Genomic DNA, 24,734 nt, shown 5'->3' on the forward strand with positions numbered 1-24,734 from the left:
ACATCTTCTAGAGTCCACTCACGTTTCCTGGCGCTGCTAACTGCAGTGAAACGATCATCTCGGATTTTACAAGGCCTTATTTAATAGGGCCTCTATACGCTGGAATACCTATTAGATCATAGAGGAAGGGGTTGGGAGCGAGGAACCACAGAGCAGTGGCCAGGGTAGAAACCCCTCTACTGAACCATTAAAAGGAGCAGAATTGGCTGAGATTCAACTTCCAAACAAGCCTTTATACTCTCTTACGCCCCAGTCATGTATTCAGTGAACCTCCTAAAACATAGATGATCAAAGAGGCTGAAAGGCTGAAAAAACACTGAACCACACTGAAACACACTAAACACATAACACTGAACCACACTGAAACACATCATACTGAACCACACTGATGCATATCATTCTGAAAACATAACACTGAACCCCACCACAGTCAGACAGGAAGCTATGAGAGATGATTGGAAAGTCTTACCCCCAACAACATTCAACACAACGTCCAGCAGCAGCAAAGTAAACAGCAGCATACATACAGTGGATACGACTTGTGTTTTCTCAATATAAAGATCTACTGTGGATGTAAAAGTGCCAGAGTGCATCACATTGTAAACGGACGAGGAGGAGGATTGGATTGTCTTTTTGCCAGCCCATCATTTTACGGCTGTATTTACAGCTGTATTCTAGAAATGCACTTAGGGAGGTTTAGAGAAAACAGAGCTTGACTCACAGAGGCGTAATCTCCTATCAGACTTTCAGTTAGCTCTAATATTTATAAATCACAAGCTTTTTGTGGGGCTTCCCCGACGCTTTACGGCTTCTTTTTCTTCCTCTCTCTCTCACAAGTGTCAACATCAGCAACATACGGATGGAGGTTGGGATGGACCATCTGTGCTAGCAAAAAATTGGCTTAAAAAGGATGTATTTCACTGATAGCTTATAGTGGCGGTTAGATACATTCACCAAAGACTGGAATGGAATGTTTAGATTGAATATTTGAGTGGGGTGGAAATCACCATGGTAATGGTCCAAGAGATAGAAGCGGTGTCCTTTTGTCATGGGTAATTATAGAGGAACAGCTTTTTACTAAGCCTTCATTTTGGCTCTGAACAAATTCCCACTTAATTATGCTCCCATGCGTTTGACACAACTTTATTTGAAAATCACGTAAAATTAAAACTCTCCCTCTGTGAAACAGGCTCAATTTGAGGGACTCAATCTCTGTGAGGTTTCCACAAAAAATGTCAGCTACTATTCCAGAGGCTAAAGAAAGAATCAGATATGCTATCAGGTCCAAAATTAATGGCATCCTTGATAAAGATTACTAAAAAAGACTGTCTAAAATAAATAATACAAATACTGAACTATAGCTAAATGCATGCCACGTAATTTTTTCTAACAATTATTTGATATTAATACAATTGCTCAGAAAAATGTATTTTGTGCAACAATAAATACATACAAATAAATAAAAAAGATAGGGTCAAAATTATTGGCACCCCTGTTATCAATACTCCAGCACCCTCCCCTTGCGAGGATAACAACACTGAGACGTTTTCTAAAATGTCATTGGGAGAGATATTAGACCATTGCTCCATACTGAATCTTTCCAGATACTGTTCAGAGTATTTTTTATTCCTTGTTAAAAATATATATATTCTCTGAGCAAATGTATTAGTATAAAATATAATATTATTATTTTTTACCATAAAATATAGCTCAGTATTTGTAATATTTATTTTATACATAATTTTTTGCTCATCTTTATCAAGGGTGCCAATAATTTTAGACCTGACTATACATAGAGTGACGTCTTATATTTTAATTGAGCGCATGCACAAGAAGCACCTAGAAGCTGACGCTGAGGAAATACAATACCTTGAAAATGAGCTTGGCCATTAAGCCTCCATTTTAGGTGTCTTATCTTTCTCAAGCCGTTGAGACCCTAAAAACTGACTTGGCGGAAAGAAACAGACAGAAGAGTAGTGCTGTTACTGAAGTTGATCCCCATAGCTCTGTACCGCTGCCTCCCTCCACTCAACCATCTTAAACTCCCCACAACTCTGAACAAGTGGGTCAGAGCACTATTAAAAAGTTGTGTGTGTGGGTGCGTGCGTGCGTGCGTGCGTGCGTGCGTGTGTGTGTGCGTGTGTCCGTCCCATGTCTTAGAACCTGCTAAAAACATACACTACACACACACAGACCCAGATATTATACACATCCATTCAAACAATCCCTGTTTGTTCCACTTGTTTTTCAGGGTGTTGTGGGGTCACAGTTGAAAGGAATGAAACCTGGATTGATCTTGTCAGTCCTCAGTCACACTGAACTCAGTTGAATGCTCTTTCAGTTCATTTACTGTAGCCTAGTTCAGCTTCCCCATGAGAGAGAGGAGAGAGAGAGGAGAGAATGGTCAGTGTGAGACCTCGGTTGAGTTGGACAGTGCATTAGGCAAGTTTACTCTCTCTCTACAGTGGATGCTGAACTCCAGTCAAATGGAAACAAATCAAATCAAACTTTATTTGTCACATGCGCCGAATACAACAAGTGTAGACCTTATCGTGAAATGCTTACTTACAAGTCCTTAACCAACAGTGCAGTTCAAGAAGAGTTAAGAATATATTTACCAAATAAAATAAAGTAAAAAAATAATAATTTAATAGTAACACAATAAAATAACAATAACGAGGTTATATACAGGGGGCACCGGTAACGAGTCAGTGTGCAGGGGTACAGGTTAGTTGAGGTAATTTGTACATGTAGGTAGGGGTGAAGTGACTATGCATAGATAATAAACAGTGAGTAGAAGCAGTGTACAAAACAAATGTGTCAATGTAAGTAGTCCGGTGGCCATTTTATTAATTGTTCAGCAGTCTTATGGCTTGGGGGTAGAAGCTGTTAAGGAGCCTTTTGGTCCTAGACTTGGCGCTCCGGTACTGGTTGCCATGCGGTAGCAGAGAAAACAGTCTATGACTTGGGTGACTGGAGTCTTTGACAATGTTTAGGGCTTTCCTCTGGCACCGCCTATTATATACAGTTGAAGTCGGAAGTTTACATACACCTTAGCCAAATACATTTAAACTCAGTTTTTCACAATTCCTGACATTTAATCCTAGTAAAAATTCACTGTTTAAGGTCAGTTAGGATCACCAGTTTATTTTAATAATGTGAAATGTCAGAATAATTGTAGAGAATGATTTATTTCAGCTTTTATTTCTTTCATCACATTCCCAGTGGGTCAGAAGTTACACTCAATTAGCATTTGGTAGCATAGCCTTTAAATTGTTTAACTTGGGTCAAACGTTTCGGGTAGCCTTCCACAAGCTTCCCACAATAAGTTGGGTGAATTTTGGCCCATTCCTCCTGACAGAGCTGGTGTAACTGAGTCAGGTTTGTAGGCCTCCTTGCTCGCACGTGCTTTTTCAGTTCTGCCCACAAATTTTCTATAGGATTGAGGTCAGGACTTTGTGATGGCCACTCCAATATCTTGACTTTGTTGTCCTCAAGTCATTTTGCCACAACTTTGGAAGTATGCTGGGGTCATTGTCCATTTGGAAGACCCATTTGCGACCAAGCTTTAACTTCCTGACTGATGTCTTGAGATGTTGCTTCAATATATCCACATAATTTTCCTTGCTCATGATGCCATCTATTTTGTGAAGTGCACCAGTCCGTCCTGCAGCAAAGCAATCCCAAAACATGATGCTGCCACCCTTGTGCTTCACGGTTGGGAAGGTGTTCTTCGGCTTGCAAGCATCCCCCTTTTCCTCCAAACATAACGACGGTCATTATGGCCAAACCGTTCTATTTTTGTTTCATCATGCACAAAGTAGATGTCCTAACCGACTTGCCAAAACTATAGTTTGTTAACAAGAAATTTGTGGAGGGGTTGAAAAACGAGTTTTAATGACTCCAACCTTAGTGTATGTAAGCTTCCGACTTCAACTGTAGGTCCTGGGTGGCAGGAACCTTGGCCACAGTGATGTACTGGGTGCACTACCCTCTGTTGCGCCTTATGCTGAGCAGTTGCCAAACCAGGCGGTGATGCAACCGGTCAGGATGCTCTCGATGGTGCAGCTTTAGAACTTTTTGAGGATCTGGGGACCCATGCTAAATATTTTAAGTTTCCTGAGGTGTTGACGTGCCCTCTTTACAACTGTCTTGGTGTGTTTGGACCATGATAGTTCGTTGGTGATGTGGACACCAAGGAACTTGAAACTCTCGACCCGCTCCACAGGAACTAAACTTGGGGGGACTCTTCTATCCTCTATTCTGTCTGCGTCCTAAATGGCACCCTATTCGCTATGTAGTGCACAACTTTTGACCAGAGACCTATCAAAAGCCCTACCAAGAGCCCTGGTCAACAAAAAGTGCACTAGAAAGAGAATAAGGTGCCATTTGGGATGTGGACTCTCCTCTCTTGTTTTTCAATGTCTAACAGTTTTTTAATGGGATGGCTCTAGTGTATAATGTAGGTTCTATTTCTCCCCACCTCAGTCTGTCTCTCATCTTCTTCCTAAAACAGTTATAGTGAGGAACAATTCACTAGCAGGTTTGTGCAAAGATAAGCCTTATTTTCACCCTTACGCAATGAACTGGGGACTTACACTCAGCACCAAGAAAAGTGGTCTGCTTAAAACACTGTTGATGAATTTAGAAGAACATACTGCAAAGCTAACTATAAAATATTTACTAAACCGCATGGTGGTAGTTGATATGGAAGAAGAAAAAGGGGACAAAAAAGCACTCAGCTCTCACCAGCACAAAGAGCGTCTAGCGGGGAAATGCATTTCCACACGAATTGAGAGAAAAATGACTAAGTGTAGGTTGTTTTTGTTTCAATGTATGTTTTTATTTTAACACCCTGCTCAAGGACAGCTAGGGTTCTATTTTCTTCCATATCCCTCCACACTTTAGGACTTTTCTAATATTATGAGTTAGGGTGGGACATTTTCTTTTATTTTTCCTTGCTTCTATTTCAGGTGGTAGCCAGACTAAACCCAACCCAAAAAGGTTTAGCTAAACTGGTGCAGAAAATCAGAAATCCATTTGATAATGGCGATTTTCCAATGGTGCTTTTCTCTGCTCTGGTGTGGTTTGAATAGGGGCGGCAGGTAGCCTAGTGGTTAGAGTGTTGAGCCACTAACCGAAAGGTTGCTGGATCGAATCCATGTTGCTGTATCGAATCAATGTTGTTCTTCCACTGAACAAGGCAGTTAACCCACTTTAGGCCGTCATTGTAAATAAGAATTTGTTCTTAACTGACTTGCCTTGTTAAATAAAAAATGTATAGTGTGTCAGGTTTGCAACCAATGATTCACTAGGCTTTTTATTTGATTACAGCAGTAGTTTACATCATTGAGGGAATAGACACCAGAAGGTACTTTGAGCCTTGGATTGTGTGTGTGTTTGTTTATGTTATGCCTCTAAATTTGGTGACAAACTGAACAAACGGAGCGAAAACACTTGAGCATTGTTTATTTTTTGCTCATTTGACAGTCAGACAGCCAGGCCAAAGGGATTAACAACAGTTTAAAAAAAGAATTATGTTCTACGACTCAGCTTGTTCAGCTGTAGGTTTTAAGTGAAGGACATTGCCTTGACTGTGCTCAGACTGTTTCTTCCTACCTCTTACAGGTAATTTGACCTATATCGTCACAGTAAAATAGGATTTTGGTTAGTGCAATGCTTTTAATATAACTGTGTGTTAGTGTGGATATTCAGTGAATTTATCTAAATCATGAAGCTCATTTTCATTTCGTGTGGTGCAGGAAAAGTCTCAGCAACAAAAAAGTGATCAAATTAAGATCCTACATCTGTACCAATCTGTTTCCCTTTACCAGTTATCTCAGCAGTTATTGCTGTCTAATACTGTATGTTGACATTTTATCCCACTAGTCTTGCTGGTATCCCTTCATGGCCACACATAGTTTTTATCAAAACCTTGTTGTCGTTTTCTCAGAGGAAAGACTAACGGAGGTCCTGTCCTCCCCTTTTTTCCAGGAAGAGATGAGTCTCTTATCTAGTAATTGTGTCACTCTCCAAAATGACTTCCGACCTCTTAAAATTCCCATGCCTCACTCCAACCCCCCCACAATTCCCATGTGAGTGATTCCATACGTAACAAGGACGACAAAATATTTTTACTAAACTGAATCCATCGAATGGTCCTTTGGAGGAAGGATTTTTGACATATGTCTGACATTTATATCTTAAAGCATAATTGAGAAATAATCAAAGTTGGCATATTTATGACATTTTGGTCTTACCCAGGCCTCAGATGTATAATCTGTAGGTGCTACAAAGCAAAAAATGGGGTCATATTAAGCTTTAATGCTTACTCTGTAATATTAGTAGTATTTTGATTTCAATAACATTGTTTTGAACAATTTATGAATATTGCAAAATATAAACATGTATATGAAAAAAGAAATGGGGGAATTTGTCCATTTTTTAAAAGGGATACTACGGTATTTTGGCAGTGCACCTACTGATGAAACATTATGGAGTTTTAAAGGAGGTCTGGGTAAGGCCAAAATGTCATAAATATGCCAACTTGATGAATGGGCAAGACAAAAGATTTAAGTGCCTTTGAATGGGGTATGGTAGCAGCTGGTAGGTGCACCGTTTTGTGTCAAGAACTGCAATGCTGCTGGGTTTTTCACGCTCAATAGTTTCCTGTGTGTATCAAGAATGGTCCACTACCCAAAGGACATCCAGCCAACTTGACACAAATGTGGGAAGCATTGGAGTCAACATCGGCCAGCATTCCTGTGGAATGCTTTCGACACCTTGTAGAGTCCATGCCCTGATGAGTTGAGACTGTTCTTAGGGCAAAAAAGGGTGGGTTGCAACTCAATATTAGTAAGGTGTTCCTAATGTTTGGTATACTTAGTGTATATAAAGTGTAATATTGGGATGCAAACTCAAAATTGAATACATTTCAACTCTATATCTGAGATAGTACAGGTGTCTTCTTTTTTTAAAGCCCATAACCATGTGTGTGAGGTGTATACTTTTGTTTCAAAGTAGATTTTTAAGGCTGCCAATAATCACTCTGTGTGACCCTGATTTAGCCAACTGCAGTAAAACGTTAATTCATTCTCAATTATGATTTTAGATACAAATATCAAATATACTGAAAGTCAACAATCTTTTCTCCGAAGGACCATTCTATGGATTACATTTTGTGAAAATCCTCCCAAATCATGGTATTTTTTTGTCCTGGTTTCGTATGGAATCACTCATGTGCTCTTCCTGTTTGTAGATTATTTGGTTTTCCTCAAAGTGCCTGTCAGTCGCATGAAAAAATACATTTGGTTTCAAATGAGCAATATAAGGACCGTATCTGTTAGAACTGAGCCACCCACAATCAAGGTGTCACACCTTGAAGCAGATGTATCTGCCTGCAGAATATATCTCTCTAATGCAATCTAATGAGATAATTAGTCTTTAATGACGTACGATTTCCTCAAGTTGTTTACCAAAGGGCAGAGGGGACATCAGTAATAGCTATGTGGCTTGGACAGCTACACTGCATGGCAATGTGGACCCCGGGCGGGAGGGGAAGCTAAGGTTTGTGTCCCAAATGGCATCCTATTCCCTATATAGTGCACTACTTTTGACCAGAATCCTGTGGGCCCATATAGTGAATAGGGTGGATATTGTAACACAGTCAGGGGGATTTTGAGATATAGATCACAGGAGGGTTAGTAGTAGAGGAGGGGAATGGACAGGGGAGATTATAAATACGCTAGGGGAATAAAGAGCAGGTGAACAGAAAGATTCCAGGGGCCTGGAGCTCTGGAGCTGACAGGGGCAGGAGGAGGGACACTAAGCCCAAACGGAGAGCAGGATTTGGGGTTAGTCTCACACCTGTAATCCCCTGACCCCAACCACCATGATAAACGGCTGGATCTCTCACCACCGGAGCTGTTCGTGACAACCGTTACCCAGTACCACAGTTTACTTTCTACACCAACCACTGCCACCAAGTGCAGCTACAGTATATAAAAATAACCATGGGATGGAATGAAACGGGGAGTAATTCTACATAGCTAGCTCGCCTGTCCTTTTATTTTGTCACTCGTTAGAGATTGCAGTTGGAATCCCTGATGTTTCAGTGGAGTACATAAAGTTAAACAGTTGTTTCTCCATCTCACACCATAGCCTACTACTTTAACTCCCCTCTCACATCCCATCTCCTATGCCAGCCAAGCCCAGTCCCAGTGCCTGGGGCGTTTGCTGGCCCCAGGGCCGGTTGAGGTGCTACATTGTTACCGGAGGGGTTGACAGAGCTGTAAAGTAGCAGGCCCAGCGAACAGGAGCAGGCAGACATACCAGCACACACAGCAGTCAATTCTCGAAATCACTGCCCCCCCCCTCCCCAGCTCCATCCCCCTCCTGACCTCAGCTCGAGACCAGTGACCTGGAAAATGGCTGCTGAGCAGAGCTGCGGACATAGAGCCAAACGCTTCCCCTCCTCTTCCCTCCCCTGCAGACAGCAGAAATATTCAGCCAATTACCAGATGATTATCTGGTCACAACACCAGCCACGGCGGCCGGGTGGGAAACACTCTGGGAGTGGATGAGTGGATGTACAGCATGCTTGGCTGGCTGTCAGCCTCCCTCCACACTGGAAGGGAATAATTAATCAAAGGCTTCTACATGGGGAGAAGTGGACCGGGATGCCCACTCCACGAGCCTTTTGGCCATTATACCTCCATTGACAGACATGTACAGATATAGGATCTTAATTTGACCTGTATTGTCGCAGCAAAATAATCCTTCAGGTTTTGAACATTTAGGGCTTCCTAGTGGCGCAGCAGTCTAAGGCACTGCATCTCAGTGTAAGAGGCGTCACTACAGTCCCTGGTTTGAATCCAGGCTGAATCTCATCTGGCCGTGATTGGGAGTCCCATAGGGCTGTGCACAATTGGCCCAGCGTCATCCGGGGTAGGCCGTCATTGTAAAAAATAATTTGTTCTTCACTGACTTGCCTAGTTAAATAAAGTCCATAATATTGGTGGTTTGGCTATTAGCTGGTCAAAATAAGGCTACGTGAAACTGTAATACTGTTAATATAACTGTGTGTTGTTAGAGCAGGTTTTCAATGAATTTATGTAAATCTCAGCAACAAAAGAATAATCAAAGTAAGATCCTACATCTGTAGAAGTAAATGAGGGATCCCCCTTCTTCACAGGTCCCCAGAAACACATTCATTTGGGCCAGACATTAGACCCAGTCCAACCCCAGACCCTTTCATTCCCTAGCACCTTTCTGATTCATATGGGATAAAGCAGAGGGATTTGCTCACTTGCTAGTTTTGTTGTTTTGTTACATTGGATTGGGGAAACGAAAGCCGTGATGCATCAGACTCCTTGTGCCAAAGTGCTCTTTTTATAGACAACCTACAAAGGACTCATTGACTGATATAACAGGGAATTGTCCCCCCAATGAGTGTTGGCAGGCTACATTGCCTAGTTACTAGAACCATATGAGGGTATTCTCTCAGAGTACAGTTTATACCATGTTCTGTTGCACATACTGTACCTTCTCCATAAAAACAATGTTGGTTATTTGTTTGCACTCTCATAAATTTACCCCTCCATCCTTTGTCATAAAAATTATCGGATTTTGGGGCGACACCATAAAGCGTCAATTTGCTTTCCACTTTCCGCTATACCTATGTTAGTTTTAGCATCAAAATTGAAATATAAAAAAAAGGTTAGGCTTACATAATGTATATCTTTATTCAGTTCTGCTCTGTAGTTGCGTTGTTTCACGAGTTGAAACCTGCTGCCTGTATGTCATGCATCAGTGTGTATGAGTAGTCGTATTCTAGCAGCGCGAAGAAGACATCAAAGCAGCGCTGTGGAACCGCAGTAAATCTCAGGCACTTGGAAGGTGCCTCGTTCGTTACATCACCTAAGTTGACAATAAAGTTTCATTAGAAAGAGCTGCATGCGGTTCCTGTTGGAATGGAAATAAATACTCTTGTATAGTCCACATAAACCAGAGCCGCTCTCTGCTCTCTTCCCTGGGCTCTCCTTTACCGTGGCCAACATGAGTAAAACATTTAAACGTGTTAACCCTCGCAAGGCTGCCGGCCCAGACGGCATCGCTAGCCGCATCCTCAGACCCTGGGTCTCGATCGCGCCCTGTGCAACTGGGTCCTGGACTTTCTGACAGGCCGCACCCAGGTGGTGAGGGTAGGAAACAACATCTCCACCCCGCTGATCCTCAACACTGGGGCCCCACAAGGGTGCGTTCTCAGCCCTCTCTTGTACTCCCTGTTCACCCATCAATCAAATGTATTTATAAAGCCCTTCTTACATCAGCTGATGTTACAAAGTGCTGTACAGAAACCCATTCTAAAACCCCAAACAGCGAGCAATTCAAGTGTAGAAGCACGATGGCTAGGAAAAACTCCCTTGAAAGGCCGGAAACCTAGGAAGAAACTTAGAGAGGAACCAGGCTATGAGGGATGCCCAGTCCTCTTCTGTCTGTGCTGGGTGGAGATTATAACAGACATGGCCAAGATGTTCAAATGTTCAAAGATGACCAGCAGGGTCAAATAATAATAATCACAGTGGTTGTAGAGGGTGCAACAGGTCAGCACCTCAGGAGTAAATGTCAGTTGGCTTTTCATAGCCGATCATTCAGAGTATCTCTGCCGCTCCTGCTCTCTCTAGAGAGTTGAAAACAGCAGGTCTGGGACAAGATAGCACGTCCGGTGAACAGGTCAGGGTTCCATAGCCGCAGGCAGAACAGTTGAAACTGGAGCAGCAGCACGGCCAGGTGGACTGGGGACAGCAAGGAGTCATCAGGCCAGGTAGTGCTGAGGCATAGTCCCGTGTGGCTCAGTTGGTAGAGCATGGTGTTTGCAACGCCAGGGTTGTGGGTTTGATTCCCACGGGGGACCAGTACGGAGAAAAAAAAATGTATGAAATGTATGCATTCACTACTGTAAGTTGCTCTGGATAAGAGCGTCTGCTAAATGACTAAAATGTAGTGAGAATGAAAGAGAGAAAGAAAAAGAGAGAGAAAAGAGAGAGACAGATATTTAGAGCGAGCATACTTAAATTCACACAGGACACCAGATAAGACAGGAGAAATACTCCAGATATAACAGACTGACCCTAGCCACCTGACACAAACTATTGCAGCATAAATACTGGAGGCTGGAGGCAGGAGGGGTCAGGAGACACTGTGGCCTCGTCTGACGATACCACTGGACAGGGCCAAACAGGCAGGATATAACCCCCACCCACTTTGCCAAAGTACAGCCCCCTAGAGGGATATCTTCAACCAGCAACTTACTAACCTGAGACAAGGCTGAGTATTGCCCATGAAGATCTCCCCATGGCACGAACCCAAGGGGGGTGCCAACCCGGACAGGAAGATCACGTCAGTGATTCAACCCACTGAAGTGGTACACCCCTGCTAGGGACGGCATGGAAGAGCACCAGTAAGCCAGTGACTCAGACCCTGTAATTGGGTTTGAGGCAGAGAATCCCAGTGGAGAGAGGGGAACCGGCCAGGCAGAGACAGCAAGGGCGGTTTGTTTTTCCAGTGCCTTTCCGTTCACCTTCACACTCCTGGGCCATGACTGCGTGGCTTGATTACCAACCACGACGAGACGGCCTACAGGAAGGAGGTGAGGGCCCTCGGAGTGTGGTGTCAGGAAATTAACCTCTCACTCATCATCAACAAAACAAAGGAGATGATCGTGGACTTCAGGAAACAGCAGAGGGAGCATCCCCCCATCCACATCGACGGGACAGTAGTGGAGAAGGTGGAAAGTTTTAAGTTCCTCCGTACACATCACGGACAAACTGAAATGGTCCACCCACAGGAGGCTGAAGAAATTTGTCTTGTCATCTAAAACACTCAAACTTTTACAGATGCACAATCGAGAGCATCCTGTCGGGCTGTTTCACCACCTGGTACGGCAACTGCTCCGCCCACAACCGCAAGGCTCTCCAGTAGGTAGTGCAGTCTGCACAACGCATCACCGGGGGCAAACTACCTGCTCTCCAAGACACCTACAGCACCCGATGTCACAGGAAGGCCAAAAAGATAATCAAGGGCAACAACTACCCGAGCCACTGCCTGTTCACCCTGCTATCATCCAGAAGGCGAGGTCAGTACAGATGCATCAAGGCTGGGACCGAGAGACTGAAAAACAGCTTCTATCTCAAGGCCATCAGACTATTAGACAGCCATCACTAACACAGAGTGGCTGCTGCCAACATACAGACTCAAATCTCTGGCCACTTTAATAAATGTAATAAATTGATTTAATAAAGGTATCACTAGTCACTTTAAATAACGGCACTTTAATAATGTCTACATATCCTACATTACTCACCTCATATGTATATACTGTATTCTATACGATCTACTGCATCTTGCCTATGCTGCACAGTCATCGCTCATCCATATATTTATATGTACATATTCTTATTCATCCCTTTACGTTTGTGTGTATAAGGTAGTCGTTGTGAATTTGTTAGATTACTTGTTATATATCACTGCACAGTCGGAACTATAAGCACAAGCATTTCGCTACACTCGCATTAACATCTGCTAACCATGTGTATGTGACCAATACAATTTGATTTGATTTATAGTCCTCCCAGACCTGTGAATGGATCTATCTGGGTTCAACTTCAAACTCTCTCCCCACTCAATCCTCAGTCTGCACTCCTTGGGAATACATTTAGAGATGTCTTTATTTCTTTAGAATTGCAGAGTTTATTTAAAATATAAATCCTCCTTACTCTGAAATATTAATGGAAGCCGAACATCTGGAAAGTTCTGCTTTGTAGAAGAAGAAGAACATGGTTATGGCAAATAGGTGTCTAGTTCACATGGCTATATTTGTTAGGGGACCTATACTATTCTTACTGTAATCACCACAAAGGTTGCATTCCAAATGCCCCCTTATTCTCTTTATATTACACTGTGCACTACTGTTGACCAGGGCTAATAGGGCTCAGGGTGCCATTATGGACACAGCCTATATCTGATGCTTCAGTTGAGGAGCTGGTGGATAACCTCAATGAACCACAGTCTCATTCCTGTACTCTGCACCTCCAAGGGGAGCAGACCATAAACCAGGGTGATAGCCCTGCCTGTAAAGGAGATGGACCAGAGATAATGTGAATGGAAAGAAAGCTTGTTCCCTGCAGTTTAGCCCCTCCTCCCTTCCCCCTCCTCCCCCCCTGATACAGCTGTAGGTGTGCTGCCTCTCACTGACACTGAGAGGACTGGGGTCAGGTGTCAGTCAATGTTGGGGGTGCAGTGCGAATGTAAGAACACAGGAGAGCCTTGTAGCCCCCTGCCCCCATCAACCACTTCCTTCTCGTGTTGGCTTACTTCTTGTCTTATCAACCCATTTCCTGTCTCTCTGTCTGTCACCATGGTAGCCCTGACCTTGTGACATGAGGCTGCCAGGTTAGAGTCACTCAGGATGCTCAGGCTCTTTGCCCTGGATGCATCTGCACCCCTGTACTTCTTTGCTGGGCCTAGAAAGGCACTTTAAAAATGCAGAAATCTCTACGCCATTTCCTGGTTGTTAAAATTCTAATAGTTTGCCTAATTTCAGTTTATGTGACAAAACAAGCAAGTATCATGTAAAGAATCATTGTACCATCAAAACCGCTGTGAAATATATTTTCCATGAAAAAGATTGTATTTTCAGCTGTTTGAAGCTGGTGTACAAAACCGAAAGTAAAAGACACAAAAACAAAACTTAAGAATGTGAAGCATAGAAATAGTGCACATAGAAATGATCTTCCACTTCTTAGACTTGTTTTCAATGAGAATGACAGATCTATAATACACAGTTCTATGTGAATTTGGTCAGGTCATCCAAAAAGTGACATATTCTGGCTTTAAAATGTCAGAATAGATTTTGAATCTGTATCAACCCCTACAAAAATGTCCATTAATTATAATCCACATAATAATTCACATTTCCTTTTGCTGCAGGATTATTTTCCTGCTTTAGCAAACTGGCTCAAATTAAGTTCCTACATCTGTATAGATCTTGGAAGAACATTTTAAACACATTTAGGTATCATGGCGGAACCCAGAAGACATTGCCCAAATTGAAGGTGGTAATGTTTTGAGTGAAACCAAATCCTCTGTTTTCAGACTGGATATTTACATATACACTACCAGTCAAAAGTTTGGACACAACTACTCATTCCAGAGTTTTTCTTTATTTGTACTATTTTCTACATTGTAGGATAATAGTAAAGACATAACAACTATGAAATAACACATATGGAATCATGTAGAAACAAATAAAAATATATTTGATATTTGAGAATCTTCAAAGTAGCCACCCTTTGCCTTGATGACAGCTTTGCACACTCTTGGCATTCTCTCAACCAGCTTCATGAGGTAGTCACCTGGAATGCATTTCTATTAACAGCTGTGCCTTGTTAAAAGTTAATTTGTGGAATTTCTTTCCTTTTCAATTCATTTGAGCCATTCAGTTGTGTTGTGACAAGGTAGGGGTGGTATGCAGAAATAGCCTTATTTGGTAAAAGACCAAGTCCATATTATGGCAAAAACAGCTCAAATAAGCAAAAAGAAACGACAGTCCATCATTACTTTAAGACATGAAGGTCAGTCAATCCGGAAAATTTCAAGAACTTTGAAAGTTTCTTCAAGTGCTGTCGCAAAAACCACCAAGCGCTATGATGAAACTGGCTCTCATGAGGACCACAACAGGAAAGGAAGACCCAGAGTTATTAGAGTTCATTAGAGTTACCAGCCTCAGAAATCAGCAATTAACTGCACCTCAGATTGCACCTCACAGAGTTCAAGTAACATACACATCTCAACATCAACTGTTAATTGAAATACATTCCAGGTGACTTCCACATTAAGCTGGTTGAGAGAATGCCAAGAGTGTGCAAAGCTGTCATCAAGGCAAAGGGTGTCTACTTTGAAGAATCTCAAATCTCAAATTATTTTGATTTGTTTAACACTTTTTTGGTTACTACATGATTCCATGTGTGTTATTTCATAGTTGTTATGTCTTTACTATTATTCTACAATGTAGAAAATAGTCAACATTTAAAAAAAAACCTTGAATGAGTAGGTGTGTCCAAACTTTTGACTGGTACTGTATATCTACTTTTCCAGTATAAGTGCAAGAAGAAAATCTTGGAGAGAAGCATAATGGCGTAGAAAATTCATCCAGTACACAGTCTGACAGTTGGCGTCTCTCAGAAGCCCTCTCCCTCTGAGAAACACATTTCTCTAGTTGCATCTCAGATGCCTCTTGTCTCATTTAGCTGCATGGAGGTTAAACGGAGCATGATTGTTTACCTGCGTATTCGTGAGGCAGAAAGACGATGGTGCCCATCTCTTTAGGAAAAGGACAAGTTTGTTGGCGGTGGGCAGCTGTGTATTTTTTATTTTGTTCAATATGTTGGTAGCCGAGGCCTATTTGCTGCTATGTGTCGCTTTATAAAGAGCCTGAGATTGAAAAGATGAGTAGCCTAACCCTCATTCTGTCCTCCTCTCCTCTCATACTCCCTCTCCTACTCCCCTCCTCCCCATTCTGACCAGCCAGGGGACCTGAGAGTGGCTGAGCCCTCCTCCCTCCCCTCATACAGCTCAGTAGTTCTGTCACGGCCAGTAAACTGCGCCTGCCATGGGAGTTGCGCGGGTAGGCGACTTTGTCAGCACACACACACGAACACACACACATACACACACACATACACTGGGCTTTAAACAGAATTGCACCAGCAGAGAGATAGAGAGCGCTAGGATAAATAATTGAAGTGTGCATTCTGTACTTTGGTGAATTTTAAAGCTGTATTCTGCAGAGGCTGTAAATGTCGGAGAGAAGGAGACGTTAATGATTCATGGGCTGCTTTTATCTGCTTTGGTTCAGGTCACTGTCCTGAAGGGACTCTGGGCATTGGGGAGAGGGGGGAGAGGCAGGAAAGGTGGGGTGTCATGACCGAAAAGATTAGCCTGTTTCTCGCCTCAGTGTGTTTGTGTGTGTGTGTGTGAGTTCTCAGTGAAAAACGCGCCCGCACAGATGCCATTTTTGCCAAAGAAAACGTTAAACCAAATATTATGGCTGAGCTGCCTGCCCAGTTGAACTTTTTTGCTATAAATATTTGAGGTGGAATTTATGGATATTCTTTTATCGCCGGGATTTAATTTCCGAAAATGTGTTCCAAATGATGGAATAGGGTGCCATTTGGACACACCCCTATAGTCCAACACATTTAGGAAAATGTGCCTTTACGACTGCTGTTGCTATGATTACTATGTCTCTGAAATGTTCTGTTCACTCATCTGCGACGGTTGATAAGGTGCCCTGAAACATAAGGTTTCTCTTTTCCAAATGAAGTGTCCAATAAATGTGATATTGAAACAAAAACAAAACAATTATCACAACGTTATGCGTTCCAATTCTAACACTTGTAATTTCTCAATATCTAATGAATAACAATGCGTGAATATATCCAGGCAGCAATGAATCAAATGGTGGTTGTAAAATACTCTTATTAGATGTCGTTCCAAATTCTGATTCAGGTAAGCTTTATAAGCATATTGTTCCACTGCTGCTTGTCACAAAAGAAGGATAGTTTTTTTCCTGCTGAGGAAATGTTGTTATTTTTTTTTACTAGCGATACAGTACGTTATTGGGATTAACATGGGTAACCGGATCCCGGGACTGTCAAATGAAATGACAGGACCCGGGAAATTAGGCCCTTCAAATGTTTTCCTCCAATGTCGCACTAATGCAATTCCACAAAATACATAACATGCACAGCAGCAGATTAGCCAAAAATGTTATCACATTATCCTAACAGGTTGTTTGCATGGAAGCATTTAGCCTAGCATATTTACTTCACACAAAGTCACCATTAATTCAAAGCACACGTGTAATTGACACTGAATGACTGCACACACGACCCAAATGCAATTAATAAACCCTGTAAGGAAACCTACCTCTGCGGAAGCACAGTTCCCGCTCAGCCCAGTTAAAACTGTTCGCTGCTCTGGCACCCCAATGGTGGAACAAGCTCCCTCACGACGCCAGGACAGCGGAGTCAATCACCACCTTCCGGAGACACCTGAAACCCCACCTCTTTAAGGAATACCTGGGATAGGATAAAGTAATCCTTCTAAGAGCTTTGGTAGAGAATGTGTGGTCAACAAACAGGATGATAGTACAGTAGATATGGATATTTTTTTAAACAGAGTTGGTCTAGTTTAAGATACCTTAAACTATTTCCTCTCTTCATATCCCAGTTTTTCATGAGCTGATCACCTATCTGTATAGATCATCAAGTCGATTTTGCCAAATATAGGAGATATTCTGTCATTTGTTGAAGGAGCTTATCTAGCAAGCTTGGCAACTTTGGTCAGTTAGTTTGATGGACGTTACAAAGTTTGTATGATTTGACAACGCTGTACTCGGGGTGCGCTCTGTGTCGAGATAGCCTACTGCTGAATTTTTGTATTTTTTATTTTATTTAACTAGGCATGCGCTGAATTAATTAAGGAAGATGATAAAGCTTGGAATTTATGAACGGCCTGTTTAGCCATTCACAACAATGACATTTGCGATCAAAGATAGTTACTCTATCATTACTAAATATTTGTATTTTCTCTGAAATCTTTACATAGTGGCGCCATGAAGCTGGCAAGGTGGTGCAACGACAATCTTATTTGGGGTGAACCCTGGCATAATGACCATATATTGGTTTTAAACACTTTAAATGGGCAATTACGATTTTTCGGTATTTCCCGTGACTCTCGGGATAAATATGAATTATTCCAGGTATTGAAAGTTGGTAATTTTTCATGAAAATATTCATCCTTAGTATGTCAGATGGATGGAGATTGACAGAGACCCTCTTAACGCTTTTCCGTGTTGTGTGTGTGAGAGTGAGGGATTCCCTCAAATGGACCCTAGGAAGAAGATCTCTGGGTTTCCATAGCCCTTTGGCTGCATTGGGAAACACTTGGAGAGACATCCGTTCCCTCGCTCTACACAACTGTCAATACTCTCAGAGAAGTGGTTGAGTGTAGGTGCTGATGTGATGCTGTACATTCCACCCCTGCTTATCTGGCTAGTAGTAAAGCTTGCCAACATACTATAGCTGCCTGCTAAAGAATAAAGTGTTACATGTGTTTTGTATTTTCTCAGTCTCACGTTTGGTGTGTTTTGAGCTGTGTTATCACTGTCAAAGTTTATATGTAGTCATGAATTGTCTTCTTATCCTATTCCTTTCTTCTCCACTCCTCTCCTCAGGGAGCTGATGCCCAAGACCCTGGAGGGCCAGATCACCATGGAGAAGACCCCCAGCTACTTTGTGACCAGAGAGGCCCCGGCCCGGATCTCCGCCATGTCCCGGAACACCAAGCTTATCGTGGTGGTGCGGGACCCCGTCACCAGGGCCATCTCTGACTACACACAGACGCTGTCCAAGAAGCCCGACATTCCCACCTTCGAGAGCCTGACCTTCAAAAACAGGACTACGGGGCTCATCGACACGTCCTGGAGCGCCATCCAGATCGGCATCTATGCCAAGCACCTGGACAACTGGCTGCAGTACTTCCCCATGGGTCAGATCCTGTTTGTGAGCGGGGAGCGTCTGATCAGCGACCCGGCCGGAGAGCTGGGCCGGGTGCAGGACTTCCTGGGGCTCAAGAGGATCATCACTGACAAACACTTCTACTTCAACCAGACCAAGGGCTTCCCCTGCCTCAAGAAGGCTGAGGGCAGCAGCAAGCCCCACTGCCTGGGCAAAACCAAAGGGCGGACCCACCCCAACATCCACCCAGAGGTGGTGCAGAGGCTACGGGACTTCTACAGACCTTTCAACATGAAGTTCTACCAGATGACTGGACAGATATTTGGTTGGGACGATTGACTGGGTCTCAAGTACTGGATGTTCAGTGGAGAACACTGAGGACTATCGACACTACCAAATGACTGTGCGACATCCACAATACTAAGCCTAGAATCAATATTTGTGTATGTGAGAGAAGAAAGTAGCCTAATCTGCTCTTTCTGGCAAGCCAGATATGCAATATGTTTCACTGTGTTACATATTCCTCCATCTGAACTGCCCCAAAACCAATATCAGCAGCCTACAAGATGCTGGTTGAAGAAAATGCAGAGCTGGATTGTCCCTCATAGAACATGTGGTGGTTCCAATACAGAAAGATACTGTAGGTACTGTCTCTACATCTCTAAAAAGTTTCCCCAGCACTATCAGAGTGTAGTGTTTTCTGTTTGGAACCTTCCAGTGCTGCAAAAGACAAATATGCAGTGGTGTTTCTGAAATGTTATTTGAAATGGCCCAGAGAGACGTTGGATATAAAGTCTTGTCTGAGTGGTTCTATGCCATACTTTAAAGCAAACCTAGCTGCTTTGCATTTTTTCTAGAAAATATTGAAAAAATAAATACATGTTATTTATTTAAGATGATGTACACATGCAGTATATAATATACATATTTTGAATAACTTTCATCACTGATAATATTCTTTCATATTATGTTGTATATGCCTCTAGAGAGTTACATTTGTTTTATTCTGTACAACATATTTTTTGCTTTATCAAGTTATTCATTTTAATTTGTATATTCTTTACATTACATTGATGCGGTTCCTACACCCTTTCCCGCTGAGCTTGCAATTCCAATCCTGTGAGGGTTTGTTATTCCGAGTGTAGCTTCCCCAACTTCATTTAATGGAGTTAATTGAATTACAGTGTAGAGTGAGAGACAGAGCAAAGATAGCACTTACTGGATGTGTCCAATGGCACCCTATTCCCTATTTAGTGCACTACTTTTGACCAGGGCCCATAGGGATTAGGGTGCCATTTGGATGGATAATCAGTCAGCTGTTGTATCATCAACAGCAACTCCTCAACTAATGTTATAACGAGACCTCCAGTGGGCCTATCCAAATTATCCCTCAAATTTCCTCTTCGACATGCCTCCTTGTGAACTGAATACAGTTGATGTCAGTCTGCCTTCCTTGCCTCGGAGGCATCCGTGGATGGCGGTCTCTCTCTCTGTGTTAAAAAGAGCTGTAGCACAATGGTGAAGTTGTGTTTCTGATTTATATCTGCCTGGTTGTATTGTAAGCTTCCAAAAGATCCTCTCTTCTCTCAAAGCAGATGTGCCTCAAAGGGACACTTAATCATGGTCAGTGTTTTCTATAGGAGTTCAGTGGGAAACATATCCTTAGGTTTTATGCAATCTGCCACCCGTCTTTATCATACATACATACATACATACTGTTATGATTTTGTCTATTTAATTTGAATTCATGTTGGATTTATAAAGCACACTTTTAATAAAAGATAACAGTTATATTAACATCTGGTGAGTGACATTTGTGAAATCCTGATCCTGCTTTTTTATCATCACCATTCTGCCTGTTCTTATGCTTTAGAACAGGTATTCAATGGACTGAAGTACATGCAGATTTATTCCTGTGAGGTGGCAGTGTTAGAGTAATGTACTGTTGCTTCAAAGTGATGTGGAGTAAAGCCTCATTTACACAGTACGCAACACAAGAACTACAACTAGCTACGCAAAATGGCGATCCTGCATAGATTCATAGCAAAATACAGTATGTGATTAGCCATTCAATTATAAACTTGACACAAGTAGGCATGCAGGATTGCCATTTTGTGAAGCCAATTGAGTTCCTGCATTGTGTACATACATACAGAGGGCATAAATGAGGCTTAACAGATGTTAGAAAAACCTGACTTTGTTGACTTGTGTGAGGCGAAAAAATAATGAGTGGTGTGTGTAGTGAGTTACGAGATAGTTGAGGTAATTGTAATGACTGGGAACCCCCCTACCATGTTGTGTGTAGAATATCCACATCTCAGGGAATCATTCGCGAACTAGTGATGTTAGAAGGCCCGAATGTCTGGCGAATATCGAAACTCAAGCCAACTTTACCACGGTTTTGAACCAAGCTTTTCGCTTCAGACGTTTTTATCTGCTCTACCACGCACCTGTCTGGTAAGGTTGAACACCTACTCTCCTACTCAGCCTCCCGAAAAAAGCTTCTCCCGAGTGGGTGTGACACCTACTCCCGTTGCCTGCTGCACTGCTGCTTGGATCCCACCCGGCGGGCTGTTCCCTGTCTGCCCTGGCCTGTCTCCCGCTGTCTGGTTCAGATACCCCCGCCACAATCCCCCCTCTCTCCATAGCTTACGCTGGCCTCCAGCCACACGCACATACACACACACCGCAGACTTTTGACTGAATTGAATTTTATGCTGGCTAATTAACTTGTGTAGGCTAGTTAACTTATTATGTGAGCGCTTTAACTAACTACTATAGGCCTACTATTTATTTATTTTATCTCACTTTTATAGCCTACTGGACATAGAGAGCTACTCTCTCAAGTTATCTTGTTGGGACGAGTGACTCTTTGAACAATGGCTAGCCCCAAGTCGTTTTATTATTTTCTTGTGATTTATACTATTTGTCCTATGACTCCCGATCATAGAATGATGCGTCCTTTATTTAAAGTGGGAGATCAAGCTGATCCTAACTGTTGTAGGCCAATTTATATCTTGCCCTGTTTATCAAGTGTTATAATCAACTGTGAAATAATAATCAACTGACTGGCTTTCTTGATGTCTATAGTATTCTCTTTGGTATGCAATCTGGTTTCTGCTCAGGTTATGGATGTGTCACTGCAACCTAAATGTCCTAAATGATGTCACCATTGCCCTTGATTCTAAGCAATGTTGTGCTGCTATTTTTATTGACTTGGCCAAAGCTTTTGATGCGGTAGACCATTCCATTCTTGTGGGCCGGCTAAGGAGTATTGGTGTCTCTGAGGGGTCTTTGGCCTGTTTTGCTAACTACCTCTCTCAAAGAGTGCAGTATATAAAGTCAGACAATCTGCTGTCTCAGCCACTGCCTATCACCAAGGGATTACCCCAATGCTCGATCATAGGTCCCACACTCTTCTCAATTTACATCAACAACATAGCTCAGATAGCTCTCTCATTCATGTATATGCAGATGATACAGTCTTATACTCAGCTGGCCCCTCCCTGGATTTTGTGTTAAATGCTCTACAACAAAGCTTTCTTAGTGTCCAACAAGCTTTCTCTGCCATTAACCTTGATCTGAACACCTCCAAAACAAAGGTAATGTTCTGTTCAGCCAGTCACATTCTGTTAAAAGTCCCCAAAGCACACACATCCCTGGGTCGTTCCTCTTTTCAGTTCGCTGCAGCTAGTGACTGGAACGAGCTGCAAAAAACACTCAAACTGGACAGTTTTATCTCCATCTCTACATTCAAAGGATCAATCATGGACACTTACTGACGCTTGTGGCTGCTTCGCATGAGGTGTTGTTGTCTCTACCTTTTTGCCCTTTGTGCTGTTGTCTGTGCCCAAAAATGTTTGTACCATGTTTGTGCTGCTACCATGTTGTGCTGCTGCCATGTTGTGTTGCTACTGTGTTGTGTTGATGTTGTGTTGCTGCCATGCTGTGTTGTGTTGTCTTAGGTCTATCTTAATGTAGTGTTGTGGTGTCTTTCTTGTCGTGATGTGAGTTTTGTCCTACATTTTCATTTTTAATCCGAGCCCCTGTCCCCACAGGAGGCCTTTTGCCTCTTGGTAGGCCGTCATTGTAAATACAAATTTGTTCTTAACTGACTTGCCTAGTTAAATAAAGGTTAAATCAAAATGTAATAAAAATAATATGAACATTAGAGTGCTGTTCATCTCTCCCTGTCTCTCCCACCATACAGTGCGTACAAACACAGTAGCTGATAGCCCCTCTCCCATCTCCCCCATTACACTTTCTCGTTGTCTCTGCTTATCTCTACCAAGCCTCCAGGACAGAATGTCAAAGGAGGCTTCAAGGATGCTAAAAGATGCTTTCTATCTAAAAGCCTTATTTTTGGACAGCGGCGTCCCTTGCGGGGTGAGGACTGAGGACCTAGTCCAAAGGGCTTGTAAAGCACAGCCTTAAGGGTGTGGTGACTGCACTCCTCATGTCCCCTGGCTCTGAAACGCTGAGTGTGAACTGGTTGCTAATGTGTATGGGTTAAGAGGGCACACTGGCAACCACAGATGACGCTCCAGGGGAGGAAGGTTTTGTCTTCTCTCAAGAGAGACACTAGCCACTCTATATCGCTTGGTACCCTCACTTATTGGAGTTTCTCTAGAGTTTAGACCTTGGGGTTGATTCAGTCGTTATCGCAGAAGATCCATTGAAATATAAAGGTAATTCCCGATTGAGCCGACATATTCAGTGTTTACCGTGAATGCAGTCACCGCGAAGGCGGGAACATTGCCTTGAAATTTAAATCACACTATAGCGCTGATCTTCTGCGATGTGGATTGAAACTAGGCCCATCTCTCTTTCCCTCTCTCTCTCTCTCTCTCTCTCTTTCTCTCTCTGTCTTAATCTCTCTCTCTTTCCCTCTCTCTCACACTTTCCCTCTCTCTCTCTCTCTCTCTCTCTCTGTCTTTCCCTCTCTCTCTCTCTCTTTCGGTCTCTCTCTTTCTCACTTTCTCCAGCTTTCCCTCTCTCACTCTCTCTCTCTTTCTCTCTCTGCTACCATTTCTCTTAAATTTTTCCTCCAAATGCATTTGTTTTCATATGCATAAGGAATCTCAGCATCATAGTGTTATTTCTACCTCTTCTCCTGCGCTACTAGATGTTACTGTTGTTAATAACCCCTTAATAGCTACACCTTCAAGACACTTCTGATTGAGATGAATATATAATGAAAGTATGTCACTGTCTGACACTGTGGGAACCACTTAGCAGATGTGAGCAGTTCTCGACATCAAAGCGTATGACTAAAGTTGTGAAGTTAAACTGTGTTGATCGTCATTGAAAAAGACCTGAAAGTCTAAAAGACCTAATGGCACAGGATCTTTTTCAAGAAGATGGTCGGGGGGCCGGAACATAATTACAAATCATTTGTAGACTGCAAATTGACTGCAAGAAGCTCAAACAGATATAATGTTTGACTAAAACATAATAATTTCAAACCTTGCTTACATTTGCATACTATCACATGTCTCTCTATTATAACTGTGAATACTTGGGAACAGATTTCCAAAATTAAAATCACTTGGATATCATTTCCTGGTGTTTTTACCATTTTTCATGTCCAACAATGAAAATGTTCCTAATTGTTTAGGTTTTTTTTCATAAGAAAACTTGGGGGGCCAAATAAAACCATCCGCCGGCCAAATTCGGCCGATGGGCCATCAGCTGTGGAACCCTGATTTAGATCATTAACGTTCTGGTTGTTGTTTGTTATTCCTCTCTTACTGGATCAGCGAGCCTCTTCAGAGAAGATAATCAGGGAAATAAACTGAATTACATCCCAAGTAGCACCCTATTCCCTACATAGTGCACTACTTTTGACCAGATCCATATGTCAACGTAGTGCCCTATATAGCGAAATAGGGTGCCATTTGGGACACATATTCCATGCTCCTGTCTCTTTCTGAATGAGCGAGAGGGTAACGAAGGAGGAAATGAAAGCGTAACATCTTCTGTGGAACAAATAGCACCCTATTACGTAGTGCTCTACTCTTGACCAAAGATCTATGGGCCCTGGTCAAAAGCAGTGCACTGTGTAGGGAATAGAGTGCCATTTTGTATGTAAACATGTTCTGTACAGACTGACAGAGACAGACCACCCCGGTCAGAGAATATTCAGCTCAACAT

At 42.5% G+C, this 24,734-nt stretch overlaps 1 protein-coding gene across 1 annotated transcript in view; it reads left to right on the forward strand.

Moving 5' to 3' along the window:
• The window catches only part of LOC106589629 (heparan sulfate glucosamine 3-O-sulfotransferase 3A1), a 51,985-nt gene extending 31,608 nt beyond the window's left edge, over positions 1–20,377 (forward strand). The window contains exon 2 of the mRNA XM_014179838.2: positions 18,299–20,377. Within this exon, the coding sequence (XP_014035313.1) occupies positions 18,299–18,920 (622 nt within the window). The 3' untranslated portion in view covers positions 18,921–20,377. The remainder of the gene's footprint in view (positions 1–18,298) is intronic.
• The last annotated feature ends 4,357 nt before the right edge of the window (positions 20,378–24,734 follow it).

The sequence above is a fragment of the Salmo salar genome, chromosome ssa28 (assembly GCF_905237065.1).
Source record: "Salmo salar chromosome ssa28, Ssal_v3.1, whole genome shotgun sequence".
In the NCBI taxonomy this organism is placed as follows: Eukaryota; Metazoa; Chordata; class Actinopteri; order Salmoniformes; family Salmonidae; genus Salmo; species Salmo salar.